Below are 16908 nucleotides of genomic sequence, written 5' to 3' on the forward strand. Positions count from 1 at the left end.
TCAACGTTTTCTTAAACTTTGCTCTCAAAGCTCAACAAGTTAAACGGAGTTAAAGACGGGCAGCTCTTCGCGTCTCATTGGGCATGCAAATTAAAACTTGGAGCGAAAGCTCGCTCACATTTCGCGACTTGGCATGCAAATGTGATGCTCAAAGCTTCTTGAAGTTGGTTAACCGCGCTCGCGCGCAGCTTTTGAGCGCGGCGCACCTCGTGCAGCGCTCGAGCGTTGGAAAGCTTCGGTCAGTTGAGTTTTAAGCTTCGATGCGTTCGGTTGTATTTTTGTCGCAATCGGTTGGGCAAGCTCTGCCCCCGTCCCTGTTCCAGTCTTAAACTCGTAACGCCTGCGCGTATATTTAAAACGGTTGAAAATCATGCGAAATAGTAAAAAACGTTTACAAAACAAAACAAAAACAACACACAATTGTTAAATAATAGATACACAATAGATGTGTTGCAGGTGTAAAGTGTGCACAGGTGTTTAAGTGCTCAATTCGAATTGGATTAACGCTAAGGAACTTAAAGGTAAGCGCGTATGAAAAGCTATTAAAGCTTGTGCTGCAACGGTAATTGATTAAATAATTAAGTGTAAATTCTTGATATTTATTAAAATCAATGCTCAGCTTTAGTTATTGTTAGTTTCTTTATTTTGCATGTTTAAGCTTTGCTAGTATTTTGGACTAACTAATTGACCTCACCTCCATTTAATATCATGTTCTCACATTTGCTTCCTGTGTGTCTGCACTTCCTGACATTCTAACGCCCATTGCTTGGTTTGGCTCTCAGTTTTGTTGCGTTTGATTTGGTTTTCCGTTTCCATTTCTCCAATGACAGGTTGCCAGCATTTTCCCCGCACATCCCTCCATCTATCCATCTATCTATCTACCTATCTATCTATCTGTCTGTTTGTCTGTCTGTCTATCTGCCTATCTGCACGGCGTATTACTTAATTTCTTTGCTTAATCCGATTTGCGTGCATTGAACTCTCCTTTCTCATCTGTGGGGCTTTAAAGGTGTGTTTCGCCGCACAAATTCTCCAAGTCTCCAAGTTGTTGTTGTTTTTACTGATTGTTTTTGTTTTCTTTGTTGTTAACTGGCAAGCGGCTTGTTCTCATTTTGGGGCCTTTATTTAATGAGCCATGTTTTGTGTTATTGTTTTTGCTTAAGGCCTGTTCGCAGAATTTGTTAAATGCGCACAAAACAAATTCGCAATTAATTACTCGATGTTGTTTATCAAATTTATTAAAAAATAAAGTGTAATTGACAAAAAAGTGGAATACTCTTAATAATTGCTATATAAATCCACATTTGCAAATTTATTATCAGATCTCAAAATCGCTGTTAATGTGATTTTTTCCAATTTCATATAATAAAACCCATTTCATTTTATTTTATCGTGTAATTATTATTTTGGCACGCAACGTAGAAAGAGAGCCCATAAATATATGTAAATAAATAAATATATTTATCTCTATATATAAAACTGTTTGTCCTGACTGACTGACTGACTGACTGACTGACTGACTGACTGATTGGTGATCAACGCACAGCCCAAACCGTAAGAGCTAGGAAGCTGAAATTTTCACTGTAGCTACCTTATGTGATGTAGGTGCACGTTAAGACGGGGTTTCGGGAAATTCAGCCCGCAAGTGTGGAAAAATCGCGAAAAACGTTTGTATGTAACTTTTTTGTTTACCATCCGATCGGCCTCAAACTTATTTTCAAAGATCTTTGTTCAAATTCATTTGAGGGGTGTTTCACACTTTTCGAAAAATCCGTTCCTCCTTGGTGGAAATGGAGGTCAAAGATTTGGTGGGTGACGTTTAGCACTCAAATTCATTTCCAGTGATCTATATGAAAAATCATTTGAGACGTGTTTCTCACTTTTCGCAGAATTCAAACTTCTTCGGGGGGAATGCGATTTAAAGATTTTTTGGGCGGCGTTTTAAGTTGTGTCCGATTTGCTTCAAACTTATTTTCAAAGCTCTATATAAGAACTTAATAAATACGTATTTTAGCGATTTGGGAAATTCCACCCGCAACAGTGGTAAATTGGCGGAAAACGGTTGTGTGAAAGTTTTTTGTTTACCATCCGATCGGCCCTAAACTTATTTTTAAAGATCTTTGTTCAAATTCATTTAAGGGGTGTTTCACACTTTTCGAAAAATCCGTTCCTCCTTGGTGGAAATGGAGGTCAAAGATTTGGTGGGTGACGTTTCGCGCTCAAATTAATTTCCAGAGATCTATAAGAAAAATCATTTGAGACGTGTTTCACACTTTTCGCAGAATCCAAACTTTTTCGGGTGGAATGCGACACAAAGATTTGTTGTGCGAAATTTTAAATTGTGTCCGATTTGCTTCAAACTTATTTTCAAAGCTCTACATAAGAATATAATGAATACGTGTTCCAGCGATTTGGGAAATTCCACTCGCAACAGTGGTAAATTGGCGGAAAACGTTTTTATGAAAATTGTTTGTTTACCGTCCGATAAGTTTCATAATCGTTTTCAAAGCTTTTTGAGAACGTTGATTTTTAACATACGTTCCACGGGCAAGGCCGGGTTATACCCGCTAGTATTGTATATTCTTGTTCGATATCAACAGCCGAGGCGATATAGTCATGTCTGTGTATGTTTGTTTCTATTGAAACTAGAATTTCTGTTGCAGGCAGGTTATATGTATGTTGGCATCGGCCGGATCATATAGCTGCCATATCTTCCAAATATTTTGACCAATCTCGGCATTTAAAGGTTTCTCTATGCTCCTAAGGAAAATCTCATTAACACCGGAACCTATATACTATATGTATGATATATATATATAGCTGCGATCCGTCTGCTTAAGATATTGAGCCCAATCTTGGCATATACGAATTCTACTATGCTCCTTGAATATGTGAAAAATGTTGTCAACATTTAGCTCTATATGGTAAGAATCGGCATATAAATAAGTTTTTCTTTTTAAAACTTGTCTTTTTATCAAGCTTAGATATACTGAACTCTCCTCGCATATCTGCAAGACCTTAAGCCATATTTCTCGAAGGGTAATTAATAGAAGTTAAAAGTTTTTTCTTGATTCAGTTTGAAATACTTCACTTAAGCTTTCATAATCATAAATGCAATTAAGGAGGTGAGAATTAAATTTCCAGACACTATTAGGGCTAATTAATTTCGACTGGCTGTTAGCCACGCTTGGCATGTGTGACATCTGACCCATTTGTGGAATTGAGCAGGTGTTCTTTGAATTTAGCATAGAGAGATAGTTTGTCCAGGTAGCTGCTGTGGCTCATTATGTGCCAGCTCTAGCGGTCTTTTACCACTTACTGTGCCGGCAAGCAATCGCTAACGAAAATCAAAGCCAATTCTCTGCCAGAACAAAAGACAGGTAAAGCCATTAACTTGGCCAAGAGTCGCGGCCATAGCAATTGGCCAAAAGTCATTAAAGAGAAAAAGAAAAACGCAAAATCTATTGAAATCAGCGAAGAAACACGCCTTCAAAATATTTCAGCATTTTTTTGCCAGACTTCGCAACAGCTCAACCAGGTGGGGAACTGGGAACTGGTTGCCCCTGTTAATTATGCGCTTATCAGTTCATTACTAGCTACTAGCTACTCCTGCTGCCAGGAGTCCACACTCGGTAATCACACACATGCAGCACCTCACCTCACCTCAACTCACCTGGATTGCCTTCCGTGTGCCATTAATATGAATCGCATCCATTAGATACAATTTCGAGTGCAGCACATAACAAAATCTTGCTGCTGTACAACATGTTATTAACCGATTCTGACAATCCACTTTTGCATATACCTGTGTGTGTGTGTGTACTGTGCATGTGCTCGTAATGAAAAACCTCGCGGCGATCCGTTCCCCTCGCGACGCCCCACTTTGTCCACTTTCTCCAGCAGCAGCTCCTGCTGCTACCTGGCTCAGGTGTGTGTGTGTGTGTCGTGCTGTCACAGTGAGGTGCTCCAGAGACACTCCCACAATCTTTCCATACTATATATTCAATATTCTCCATTAAAGTGTGAAAATAAATAATCTCAGACTCTCTTACTTGCTAGCTCAAATGAAGAAAATGTATGTAAAGTTATAAAAAAAATACAATTTCATTTAAACAAACTAAGCTAGGCAAGCAAACTATAAATGTAAATAGAACTATTACAAATTTGGATTCATTTAAATAAGAACCAACAACAATAAAACCAAAACAATACAAAATTTAAAAGTAATTATGTGTTAATTATACTTACATTTAAGTTCCTATTATTGTCCAGCTGCAGGATCTGGTTTTAACTATTTGATTAGTTTATATAAATAAATAAAAATAATAAAATATATTTATCGGTATTAATAGACGTGTGCCAATATTTTCTTGTTTATTTATTTAAAGCTTTCCCTACCAAAATTCTTTTTCTCAAACGAATCTTTCTATAGAGTTAGATGATATAAATATCATAGTAAAGCTCCTAATCTAGATATCTGGATAAAGACACAAGTTTTTACAAAAGAATAACATATTTGAATGATTATGAGTATGACAGCTATGTGATATAGTGCTTCGATTCCAGTTTTAAGAGGAAAGCTTCAAGACCTTCTGTGATCAAGAATATATATGTTATACTCTACGTAAGCTCTGCCGCATCTTCATCTATATATTATCTAGATATAACCCCTACAGATTTCCTTCTTTTAGTTTAATTTAATCGCAGGTTTTTCTTCGTAATATTTGTTAATTTTTGGCATCAACTTTCTAATGTGGATGATTTGCTTCCTGCTTTATGGTTTTCCTTGAATTTCCTTTATCAGCCCGCTACGCACTCAACCTGCCCCTCGTCATTGTCCATGGAGTTGGAGTCGTTGCCGCGGCTGCGACTGCGGCTGCGACTGCGACTGCATTTCCCACTCAGGACAACATTTCATAAAGTTTATTAAACTTTAGCCAAATTGTTGGGGCGACAAACGCTGCCTGCCCGTTGGCCCTCCCCTCCCCTCCCCTCCACCCCACCCTGCCCGCTCGGCCCATTCACTTTTTCGTGTTGGCCGCTGCAAACAAGTTCATCAGCATTTGGCCAGGTTTGGATTCAGCTTCAGCTTGAGCTTTGGGTTCGGTTTCGGTTTCGGCTTGGCCAGACCAAAACAAACTGCCAACCCGTCGACTGGTTGGTTAATGTTGATGGCAATGGAAATGGAAATGGATTGAGCCGGCACATGAAGCACGTTGCATTTGCCACGGCAAATCTGCGAGTCTTTTTCCATGAATGTTACTCAAAAAAAAAAAAAAGGAGAAAAAGAAATCAAACTGTCAGGTTTTTCTATAGGCATTTGCAACGCAAATTAATTGTTCAATGCAAAACTGATTGGACAGATGTCCATATCCTGAGTTGAGATTGACAAAAAAAACACTTTTGGAGAAATTAAACAAAATTTATGGCACGCTTTGGCAGTTCGAAATTTTGAAGAGAGTTTTGGAAAATACGATATAGTTAGGTTTTATTTGGGCGTGCTTTGAAAAACCACTGACATTTAATTACTTTCAATTAGATTTGTTTTGAAAATAAATACATAAACAACTTCTTTAACAATTGTTAATCAATTTCAAGGTAAAGCCCATTGAAAGTAGCCATTCACCTGCATAAATTCCAGCATAAACAAAACATTTGCACCGTAAATAAAATCCAAAGATTATGGAAAAAATATATCGACTTAATTAGGAAAATGCTCAAGTGCATAAGTTAACCACAACAACGACAACAACAACAGCAACAACAACAACAACATTAACCACATTTTTTCATCAGTCAGCCGAGCAGGCAACCGTATAATATGTCACCCAGCATAGCCCCCCCCGGCCATAACAAGCTCGTCACGCCGCCCCGCCGCCCCCACCCACAACTTCTGTTATACATAGCAGTGCCTTGTAACGGTAACAAGTCTCTGAGCAGCTGCATTTGCATTGAAAGTTGTCTGGCAGAGCGAACCGGGCCAGACAATTCACGATTGATTCTATGGCCAGCCAATTGAAATCGAAATCCGAATCGAATTCCGAATCGAAGTCCGAATCGAAGTCCGAACGTTTCCTGCTCTTGATTCGTATTCAACGCACAGAGCATAAATAAACCAATTCCAGATATGGTATTACCAGACATACAAATTCTTTGCGCTCAACATGGATCCAATTTGTTGCGGTCTCATATTAGTGATATCATGCTCTAGATGCTATAGCATTTAATGCATTTAAAGTTTATGCGATAATAGAAACGGATCTTAAATATAAGTATAAAAGAGTAAATTAAGTATGCTTTGATTTGAAGATTTTATAGATTTAATAGATTTAATAGATATTTTAAGAAATATTTCATAGTGAAGAAAAAATAGTCTATATATATATTGTTTAATTTACTTTAAGCTAGGCATACATCATTTTGAAAGATAATTATCCATATTTAAGACTCATCTAGAAGGATATTATTAACATTACCTCATTCATTTAAAGTTTCATAGACAAAAGATAGAAAAGTTTAAAATTAGTTAAGACAAGACAAACTGAGTTTAAACTAAACTGGTTCGAACCGAACGTTAGAAGAAAAAACAATTCCAGCTAAACCTAAACTGAATTTATTAAAAAATTCCATTGCATTTATTTAAGCACATTTTCTGGTCGCTGCCAATTTTAGCTGGACATCAAATTTAGCGCGCTATTTCTTTTTGAAAATATTTAAGGTTCACAATATTTTCAGTAGAGCGAGCAATTATGATTAATTTTGATTAAATTCTTGAAAGCATATGAATGGAGTCTGTGCAGAAACAATTCTTGTTGGTTTAAACTGGGAACCTCGTGTGCGATTACCGTCATTCTCCATTAGAATTCTGATGATTAATCTTCCTTCTTTAACTCATCGTTAAAATATAATTGGTGTATTATTTATTCATAAGTCATTTATGGCTAAAATTGCCTCTTCCGGTTTGACTGGCCAACTAAATTTCTGTGTCCTGCTAGGCTAAGGATTAATTACTCCTACTAATCTACTCCTAAGTAATCCTTTTTCTCTTAAACTTTTTCAACTAACTATATCGTGCATGAATTATTCCGGATACTCTGTGATATTCACTGAGTATTCTGCTCAGAGTCTTCTCTCACTCTATAAAGTCATATATGCTAAACTATTTAGCAAGAAGAAAGTCTTAGCCAATAGTCTTAGTCTGTATTCGATTCAAATCTCAAGACAGGGAGCTGGTTCAAGCGATGAACTGAACCCACTTTTTTTTAGAGACTGAACCCATTACAAATCAGCATCAATAGCCGAGTCGATCTAGCCATAGCCGTCTGTCCGCCCGTTCGTCTGTCCGCCCGTCCGTCTGTCGGTCCGCATGTATGAGCGCAAGGATCTCAGAACCTATAAGAGCTAGGGATTGAAATTTTTGAACGTAGGTCCATCTAGTGCCGCGCAGTAAGAGTTTGCTTCCGGTAATCGATAACGTTCCCTGTTTCCAAGCAATCGATAAAAATCGATACCAAAATGCTATTTTTAGTGCAAGTCTCATAAGTTATAATAGCAAAAGTCACCAAACTTGACATTTAGTTCTTTGAATAGTATATATATATCAATTACCTTTAATTTTTACTGTCGAGAGTTCCCGACTAGAGTCCTTTTCTTGTTTGGTTTGCAGCCCTGTTAAATATATTTGAAAATTTATACTTGTACTCGTATATTTTTGTACACAAATATTTGAAATAATATTTCTCGTATTTAATATACTGTGATCTTACATTTATGTGTCTTAAAAATATATATTTATTCTCAATTTTCATTTAATTAATTTGACTTTTCCTGCTGTCCACAATTAAATTCAACATGAGCAATAACAAAAAAAAAATTTTTTTTTAAGCAGCCAAACGATTTTGTGTTTTGCTACTTATTTACAATATAGATCTATCAATTGCTCCGATTTCCATTCAAAGCTCTTGCCTTTGTTTCGAGAACAAGTTTTCGGTCTGGCGTTCAGTTTTGAAATCGAAAGTTTTGGCCCAACTTGGTTAGAAATCCGTAGAATGTGGCAATGCTTACCTGCGGCAATAAAAATTGCTCACCTTACCCCCCCCATTTTTTGCCAATCATTTTTTTGTGGGCGTGGCGCACTTGTGTTGTTGCCGTGGCTTTTGTTACAATTTCGGACGCTTTAATTTTGTTATTTCCATAGAAAATCAATCAAAATCTTTGGACACACGTCGGGGGCTCAACTCTTTGATATTCGATACTCGAAGCGCTTCATTGAAAAATAACGAAATGTGGTCGAATAAACAGAAATTGCGCATACGCCCAGTTGTATGATTATTTCTTTGCATCTGCCAATCTGAATTGAATTGAACTGAATTTGTAGCTAGATTTCCGTTTTTTATTTTCTGCCTGTTTTATGTCTGATTTATTGCCGTGCGCATTTCGTTTTTATTTAATGTGTGCAATTTTTAATCAGCCCACTTTGACTTATCGAACGCATGTCGACCCACATTTGATTTTGTATCTGAGCATTGCCTTGAGTTCGATTTGCTGGTTGCCAAACTGAACTGAACTGAGCTGACCTAAAAATAACACAAAAAATAACCAAAACGAGGCATTGTGAAGCGAGAGTTCACACCTAAAAGGCTTTGCTGAAAATTGAACAGATTTGCTTTTCCATGATTTATGTGCGGCGACCGTACAGGTGCCGCAGCCTAAGCCCAACCCATGCAATTACCCAGCCCAAGCTGACAGCCAAAGCAACAACAAGAAAATCTTGTGCCAAATTCAATGCAAATCGCATTAGGGAAAAACAAACAACAACAACAAAGGCAACCAACAACAACTTGTGCATGCCACAGATAATTTGTAACTATTTCTTAATAGCAGCAACAAATACGTAAATGAAATCAAATTCGAGCGAATTCTAATAACAGAGTATCTGGCAGTCGAGTGCGGGCTGCATCCAGACGAATCGCCGTAATATTAATTACCAATACGATTTAATTAGCCTTTTGTTTATTGAGTGGCTGGCTAATAGCCCGGGGCAAAATCGGGCCGTTAGTGCTGATTATGGCCCATTTGCATTGAGCGAGCCGCAGCTTCAGTCTGGGTTGTTGCCTCCATTTATGAGCGTGCCACAAATTGTGGCAGCTGGCGAAAGGGGGCAGAAACTCTATAAGTAGCCACTGCTCGCCTTTTCAGCAAGCACATGCAAAATAATCCCAGCGCCAACTAGCTAAAATGAATCTTTTTGGGCAAACATTCACTTGAAAAGTAAAAGTCGCCCGACTTTAATCAGGTTTATGCGTGTGCAAAAAATGCCTTTGTTTAAGAATCTCGTAGGCTTTGCCATTTTATTTGGCAATGTCTGCTCAGACTTTGCTTTCACAAGCGAAATACTTAAGTGTTAAATATTGTGTTTATATGTGAAAAGTTCGTGTTAACATATTAAAAAAGAATAACATAATAATCTTTATGAAAATATCTCTAATATATTACTTAGGTTGATCTCTTCTCACACTCTGTAAATATATTCCACACTTAAAGAAATATTTAAAAAATATTTGAATGCAATTGATATATGAAAATCGTTTTGACGCTCAGCTATAAAAATTATTCTCAATGAATATTTAACTATACAATAATTGATCTATTTTTCACTTTTTATGTTTTACTGCATTTTGTTTATATGTGAAGGGCATTAATATCATCTCAATCAAACTCTAATTGAATTTATTTAATAATTAATAAATGAACACAATTTTTTCCCTTTACAGGTTTGTGCTTAACATTTTTTTAGTTTTTGCCTGAACAATGCGCCAATCACATCTGAGCTCATCATTGGCTACACACGCATAAAAAAAAGGTACTTGATTGTTTGCTATTTATATATTCATATTTTGAGCTTGATATGCGGGCAAAAAAATTACGAATAAAATTCAATATCTAATTGCGCATTAATCAAACGCGAGATGTGCAGAAAGTTTGCTAAACCCAAAATATACAAAAAAATACATTTGTGGGCGAGTCGTGGCCACAAGTTGAAATTCGAGTGGAAATTGTGTAAATTATGGCCATAGTGAATTTGCCTAGTTGGGAATTGGGCAGCGCTTTCAAGTTCAATGCAATGGGAAAATTTCAATTAACAAAATGATGACGAGAGAGTAAAAAAAGCGTCGAAATTGGCCACTTGAAAGTGAGTCGCCGCTGTCGCCGCTGTCGCCGGCGGCTGCTGCGGCAGAGTCAAGAGTTAAACGGAGGAAGCGGCAGATACGTTCACAGATGAAGCAACAAGATACAGATACAAGAGTCTTGTCAAGCCAAACCTACGCTTGGCCGTTAATGGCTTTTTTGCGTTTCATCGAAGAGATCGCCAGACTCTATAACTATATATGCCATATGCTTTATGTTATACGTTTTATGCATGTATATCTTTTAACAATTTGGCAGCTTGTCGAAAGTGAAAAGTGTGAAAATGGCTAATTAAATGCACGGCTAACTTGGGTACAGCTTCAGCGTTTGTGCCTTTTACCTCTGAAAGAAATTATATATATAAATGAATATAAAAAAGATTTTGATTCGCTTTTGCTCACGTTCGTTGGAATTTCTCTCTCATACGCCTGCTAATTATGAAAATTTCACGGCATAGGCCAAGTTTGTTGTCCGAGTCTTTTGTTTCAGCTCTTTGAATTCTACTTGCGCTGCCCACATGCAGCCCTCATTTCCGTTTATTTCAGTTTATTGAGCGATCTTTACCCAACCTGGCGTATGATTGCTCTGAGCCTCGGTTTTTGCTTCTTTTCCTATTATTAGCGCTTTAGGCTTTATGTGTCTGACACAAAATGCGCAGCACGTAGCTGTAATTACGCGCCAAGTTTGTTGCCTAAGTCTTTTGTTTCGAAGCGCTCGTTTATTTGCTTAAATTAAGCAAAGAGCAGCCAAATGAATGATGCCTTCAATTTAATTGGACTTTGCAATGGTTTACTTTAATATGGCATTTATTTGTGAACTGAGATCCAGTTTCTTCAGGAAATACTTTAAAAATATTTTCGAAGACTTTGCCTTCATCTGTTATTTATGGCCAAGCTAAACTTGAAACCGTTGAGCTTTAGTGTACAACTCCTCAAGAAATCTCATTTGACAAAATGTCTAAAAAGTCTTCGGAAATTGATAAATTAGTAGCTCGAAATTCCCAAGCATTCAATCAAAGAAAAAGTTGTTAGTGGGAATTTCGTTTCGAATTTAATTTAGACAGAAACTAAAGAGAATATGATTAGAAATGATATGACAAATAGCCAACCGAAATTCTAGCACAGTTATAAAACTGGTTCTTAATTTCGGTTATCGTTGCGCAAATTACACAAGCATTTAGAATTGAGAATCAGATTTGCTTTAATCATGTCTACGGCACGCCACAAATAACAATCTTAGTCCAGTTTTGCCAATAGTTGTTAAACTATGCAATTGGGTCTCCAGCTGCATAAATAAAAGAGTTCGTTGACTTCTCGTTTGCCATTTGGCATTTTGTTGTTGCGCTCGAAGTTTCTAACTGGAAACAAGTAAACAAAAACAGAGGCAAGAATTTAAATGGGCCTTAGAATTTCACAATCTGGGCAAGACTTATGCATAACTAAGGGAATTCCCTTGAATGAAATGTCTAAATATTTTACATTTCTGTTTTCACAATATCAATTTCACAATCATCAATAAAAGTTCATTATTAGCTGCCCATATATCATTAGAGTTGAAAATAGAGAATTTTTGATTATTCAATGGATTATGGATTACCTTGAATAGAATGTGCATGGGTTGAAATTCGAGTGATATATTAAATTAAATATTCAAATTATATTCTTCACAACATCAAGACAATTAATAAAAGTTTACTATTAGCTGCCCATATATTATTAAAGTTAAAAATAAATAGTTTTTACTTATTCAATTATACTTTATGCCATATTTATGGACTACTAAAGAAATAATATAATATTTAATAATTAATTTTATATAAAAAGTTGTTAGTGCACACTTGGGATGGTTTAATAAGAAATTTAAATAATATATAGTCTATCTATATATTTGAATTATTTGTCGTTTTTTTTGTCTTTGTCAACATATATGTGACCATAAATAAATGTTCATTAGCAGAGTCCAAAACAAATCATTTTAACTTATTAAATTATAATTTAACAAAAATTCATTTTAAACTGCCAAAACATTTGAACTGCGTAATGAAGCTCTCTCAAATTGTAGAGCTTTAATTATAAGAAGCGTATATACACACTTGGTGTATATATATATGAGACATACTATACTATACACCGTATATAGTCAGTATAGAATATATATATATAAGAGGTATGTGTTTGCAACCTTGAGACATGCCGAGCTGTTGGGTAGCATTAGATTTCGAGGCGGGAGTCGTTGCTTGACTTTAAATTTATGAAGCATTTCCTAATATCCAGAGTAAACTAACTTTGCGAAAGTTAAATAAAGCAATAGCACGAAAGGGCATAGCTGCGAAATACCCTAGGAATCAATTAACTCAGAAATGTAAAAAATACTCAAAGTTGACCATAAATAAAATAAATATTTGTAAATATAGATATATTTAACTACTTAAAAAAAAGAGTATAGTTTTGTTGTTTCAAATTCAAAGTATTTTATTGTGCAAGATGTGAGACTGGCTTTGATTTTGATGCCCTATAATAATGTTCAATTTTGATAGCATCTTGGGTCTTATGCGACCTGTATACCCTTTAGCAGCTGCACACGTTTTACAGGGTATATGCAGTACTAGCAAATACAGTTGAAATAAGTACTGCATATTTGTAGTTGTTGCTTTGTTCTCTCTGAGAGACTCGACTACGTTTGATCTTTGTTATTTGGCTTGTTGTGCCATTTGGATTGATGTTGTTGTTGTTGTTGTTGTTGTTTTTGCGGTTGCAATGCTGAAAATAAAAGTGAACGCTGTCGTTGCTTGTGTTACTGCGGTTGGTTGCCACATTTGTCTCTGTGTGTGTGTGTGTGTGTGTGTGCTGTTGTTGCCCGCGCACATGTATCTGACAGATATTCAATCTTCATCTTCATCAAAGCGTTCGTCAAACGTGTTTTATTGTATGAGACTTGTGCTATTTTCTGCTGCGATGCTGATTTCTGATTGCTGATTTCTTTCTCTGCTTCATCGATAGTGTATTTACCTGAGAGTACCTTTAAGCGTTTGCCTCTTGTTTGCCGCTCAGCTGTACTTGTTATTCGCCAGGGACCGAGCCCGGGCCTGGCCAGTCACGACATCTCAACAGCCGCCGCCGCCGACGACAGCTCAAGGTCGCATTCCTTGGCACTGACGCACGCAGTCATACAATAATTCTTATTGGGATTGTTCTCTAGTTGGCTCCAAGTGATATTTTATTCTGATTTGCAATTGTGTTTTCGGAAATTGTGAGGCCAGAATTTGGCTAACTGAACAAGTGGGTGCTCTCGTTGCCTTTGCGAAATTATTTGAAAGCTGTTTCAAACAGACAAATCAAAAATAATTTATTCAATGGGTAAACAAGTAAATAGTGTATTTGCTTGGCTCGCCGTTGCCGTATGCAGGGTATCGCCTAGTCGGGCACGGGCAGCTTGGTTTTGCTTTTGGCATATCCTGACCCTTTGGGTTATCTCTTATCAGTTCGAGACAGTCGGTGACGCCACTTTTCGACTGATTTTGATGTTTCAGTCTATTTTCATGCCTGCCGAGTGCGCTTGAGTTCTACATTTCAATTCCAAAATCAGAGTGCCATCAAAATGAAACGTTTTGTGTTTCTATATATAATATATATAAGCCTGATCATAGATGAAGCACAGGCTAACGAAAATGAGGTAAAACCCAAATTGCTTATGTAATATTTGTGTGCACTGCAGAAAATAAATCGCACTCTTAATAGTCTTGTTCGGCAACCAGAAAAGCAGAGGAGGAGTGCGGAGAGTACACCTATAAGGCAGTGAGACCATTATTAAAGTATATACATCAGATGAAGGAGGAAATTGAAAACAATAACAATAGAATTGAAGGCAAAGATAAAGAAATCAAGCAACTGCAGGAAAAACTGAACCAACATAATGAATTCTACAAACAGATTATTAAAGAGCTAACGAGGAACGTCTTATCAATAAAAGAGGAAATGGGTAAACTCAATTCCAATGCCTTGAAAATCCAGGACTACGAGGAGCAGCTGGAGAAACAAAAGAAGCTAATTGATCAAAAGGACCAACAAATATCCGAAATTAAAAACGAAGTCAACATTTGTGCCAAGAAACTAAAAAGCTGCGAAGAGAAGCTCGTTTACAGTGAATGCACCGACATTGCTAATGCTCCGAGTATTCATCAGATTAAACCGGATCAAGAAGATTCATTAAATTTACTTTACGATAATACGACAGCAGGTCCTGGCTGGATTGTTATCCAACAGCGAATCAATGGTAAGGAGAACTTCCGTAGGGATTGGGCCACATATCGTGCCGGCTTTGGAAACTTTGAAGGCGACTTCTTCTTAGGACTTGAGAGGATTCATCGCTTGACGAGCGCCCAGCCCCATGAGCTCTACATACATATGGAAGGATTTGATGGTATCATCAAATACTACAGATATGAACAACTTGCCATCGCTGGCGAGGACGATCAATACAGACTGAGCATCTCTGGTAAAGCTGTGGGCAATGCAACAGTTGAAGAGCTGACTTACCACAACAAACAGAAATTCAGCACATACGATCATGAAAATGATTCTCATCCTAATCAAAATTGCGCTCTTTATTATGGTGGGGGCTGGTGGTACAAACACTGTCTGAGATGGTAATAATTGTTGCAACTTAATTTGAATAATTGTTGTAAATGTAATTACTTTTTATTTTTCAGCAATTTAAATGGTAAATACTACGATCATAAGGTGGAGAAATTTGATGGCTTATTTGGGATGGAATGGTCTCTTTGAAAAAAATCAAAATGCTTATACGCCCTAAAAGTTATGAAAAATCAAATTAATCAATTTATTCTAAAAGTGAAACAAATGTTACAAATTTTTGAATAATATGAGAGAGTACGGATGTCTTCGACACGCCCTTGTTGACATTTGCTTACGGCCTTGCAGATATGTGAGAATAGTGAAGCACACAAATGCTGAGATTGGTCAAAACAGAATAGTTTGCCATCTATGTACAAACTTGTTTCTCGACCGATTCTTCTTATAGAGTTGTAGAATATAGTAGTGCCATCTTGATAAGATTTGGCTTATATTTAGCCAGCATAATGAAACTAGCAAGTGCCAAGGTTGATGAAGATATTTTAACCGATCGTATCTATGGCAAGCTCTGTAGATCTACTGGTTCTATGTTGATATGATATCGCACATAGATAAGAAGCAGAGTTAATCTGATAAATTCCGATTTTGAGCAACTCAAAAGTTGGTCATGCAAGAATCTACTTCTCGACCGATCGTTCCTAAGACAGCTATATGGTTTTATGTACCGATCCGGCTGGTTCAGATGTGTAGGAACCGCATGCAAAAGGAAGTTGAGAGAACAATTTGCATAGAAACAGACAGACGGACATGGCTATATCAACATCGGCTGTTGATGCTGATCCAGAATATATGTACATATATGGGGCGGAGATGTCTATTTCTATGCGTTACACATATCCTCTACACGGGTATAATTATCGCAACAAAAACCAACATTAGCCTGCAATAAAATATTTAAATTCGATGCATATTCAAAAGGTGTTCAAATAATAATAATATATTACATGTGTGGTAGGATAGTGACGTCACATTATCAATAGCATGCATTAACAGAAGTACACACGGTCACTCTGGCAGCGGGTCCCATATAGATAACAGAGTATGTTAAGCATCAGTGTTAAGGGCAGTCTGTGACTAGCTGTGAACACGAAGAGAACTGTGAGACTACGGCAAGAATAGGACATCCCCTTACGCATGTTACCCTGACAAGATATTGAAAAAAACTCGACTCTTCACTTTTATGTTAAGTTGAAATCACGAACTGAATCAAACCTTTGAAGATGCCTTCTATTAGGCTAAATCCCTGCTAAGCTAAACTATGCATTTATTGTCATTGCCAGTTCAGTGTCTCCTCTTAGTCACATCCTAGTCTTATAGTACAGTCCCACCCAACCAGCTGTTGTGTGCAACGAGACTCGTGTGTGTATGTGTGTGTGTGGTGTGTGTGTCGCCATTAAATTGCGCAGCGCGAGAGGATGCCGGGACGGCACTTTGAGATGCCATCTACACCTAATTTATGACGGCTCTGCTCTCAGCAACAACATTCAGAGATTCCAGAAATGCGGCAGCTACGTGCGCAACGTTGCCAAATGAAGTCACGATCGGGTCCGGGTCGAAGATACCCATGGATAGGCGGTGCTAGGTGTGGCCAATTACGAGACGACTGCGGCAGCTACGGCTAGTGGGTTAATAGAACGCCGCCAGAAATTGTTTATGTTTCTTTGTTTTTTTTTAGCTTTAGCTATGTTGGGCGAAAGACTAAAATGCTGCCAGATACCCTGTAAGCACGTTACACGTGTTGGGAGGTAGAGTCAAGAAGCTGTTAACCACGTTATATGTATTGGGAGGTAGAGTCAAGAGACTATTAAGTCAGCGTTTGACCTCCAGATACTCTGTAAGCACGTTATATGTGTTGGGAGGAAGAGTCAAGAAGCTGTTGAGCCGGCGTTCGACTGTCAGATACCCTGTAAGCACGTTATATGTGTTGGGAGGTAGAGTCTATAGGCTGATAAGCCGGCGTTTGAATTCCAGATACCCTGTAAGCACGTTATATGTATTGGGAGGTAATTTCATTAGACTGTTAAGCCGGCGTTTGACTGTCAGATACCCTGTAAGCACGTTATATGTG

At 37.4% G+C, this 16908-nt stretch overlaps 2 protein-coding genes and 1 long non-coding RNA gene across 6 annotated transcripts in view; 2 read left to right on the forward strand and 1 right to left on the reverse strand.

Annotated features, from left to right (window-relative positions):
• Nucleotides 1-232: 232 nt before the first annotated feature.
• Nucleotides 233-4525, reverse strand: LOC135433216 (uncharacterized). Its single transcript, XR_010437036.1, has 3 exons — nt 4249-4525; nt 695-1165; nt 233-340 (listed from the first exon to the last, which is right to left on the reverse strand). It is a non-coding gene; the product is annotated as an uncharacterized LOC135433216 (long non-coding RNA).
• The window catches only part of IRSp53 (Insulin receptor substrate 53 kDa), a 37035-nt gene continuing 20378 nt past the window's right edge, over nt 252-16908 (forward strand). The window contains exons 1-2 of one of the 4 annotated variants that reach the window (XM_064689143.1): nt 252-521; nt 9774-9862. The gene's annotated coding sequence lies outside the window, so the exon portion shown is untranslated. The remainder of the gene's footprint in view (nt 522-9773; nt 9863-16908) is intronic. The other 3 variants (XM_064689142.1, XM_064689145.1, XM_064689144.1) reach the window with 3 other exon arrangements.
• On the forward strand, nt 13940-14837 carry LOC135433352 (fibroleukin-like). The gene has a single exon (XM_064689369.1). The coding sequence runs from the start codon at nt 14013-14015 to the stop codon at nt 14835-14837; it is 825 nt and encodes a 274-aa protein (XP_064545439.1). The 5' UTR covers nt 13940-14012.

Source organism: Drosophila montana, unplaced genomic scaffold (assembly GCF_035044405.1).
Source record: "Drosophila montana isolate Dmon_TW-CO22-7 unplaced genomic scaffold, ASM3504440v1 contig_3217_1, whole genome shotgun sequence".
Classification (NCBI taxonomy): Eukaryota; Metazoa; Arthropoda; class Insecta; order Diptera; family Drosophilidae; genus Drosophila; species Drosophila montana.

What these genes read in the sequence shown, in the direction of transcription:
- LOC135433352 (XM_064689369.1), top strand. Translation starts at nt 14,013, where the DNA reads ATGAAGGAGGAAATTGAAAACAATAACAATAGAATTGAAGGCAAAGAT.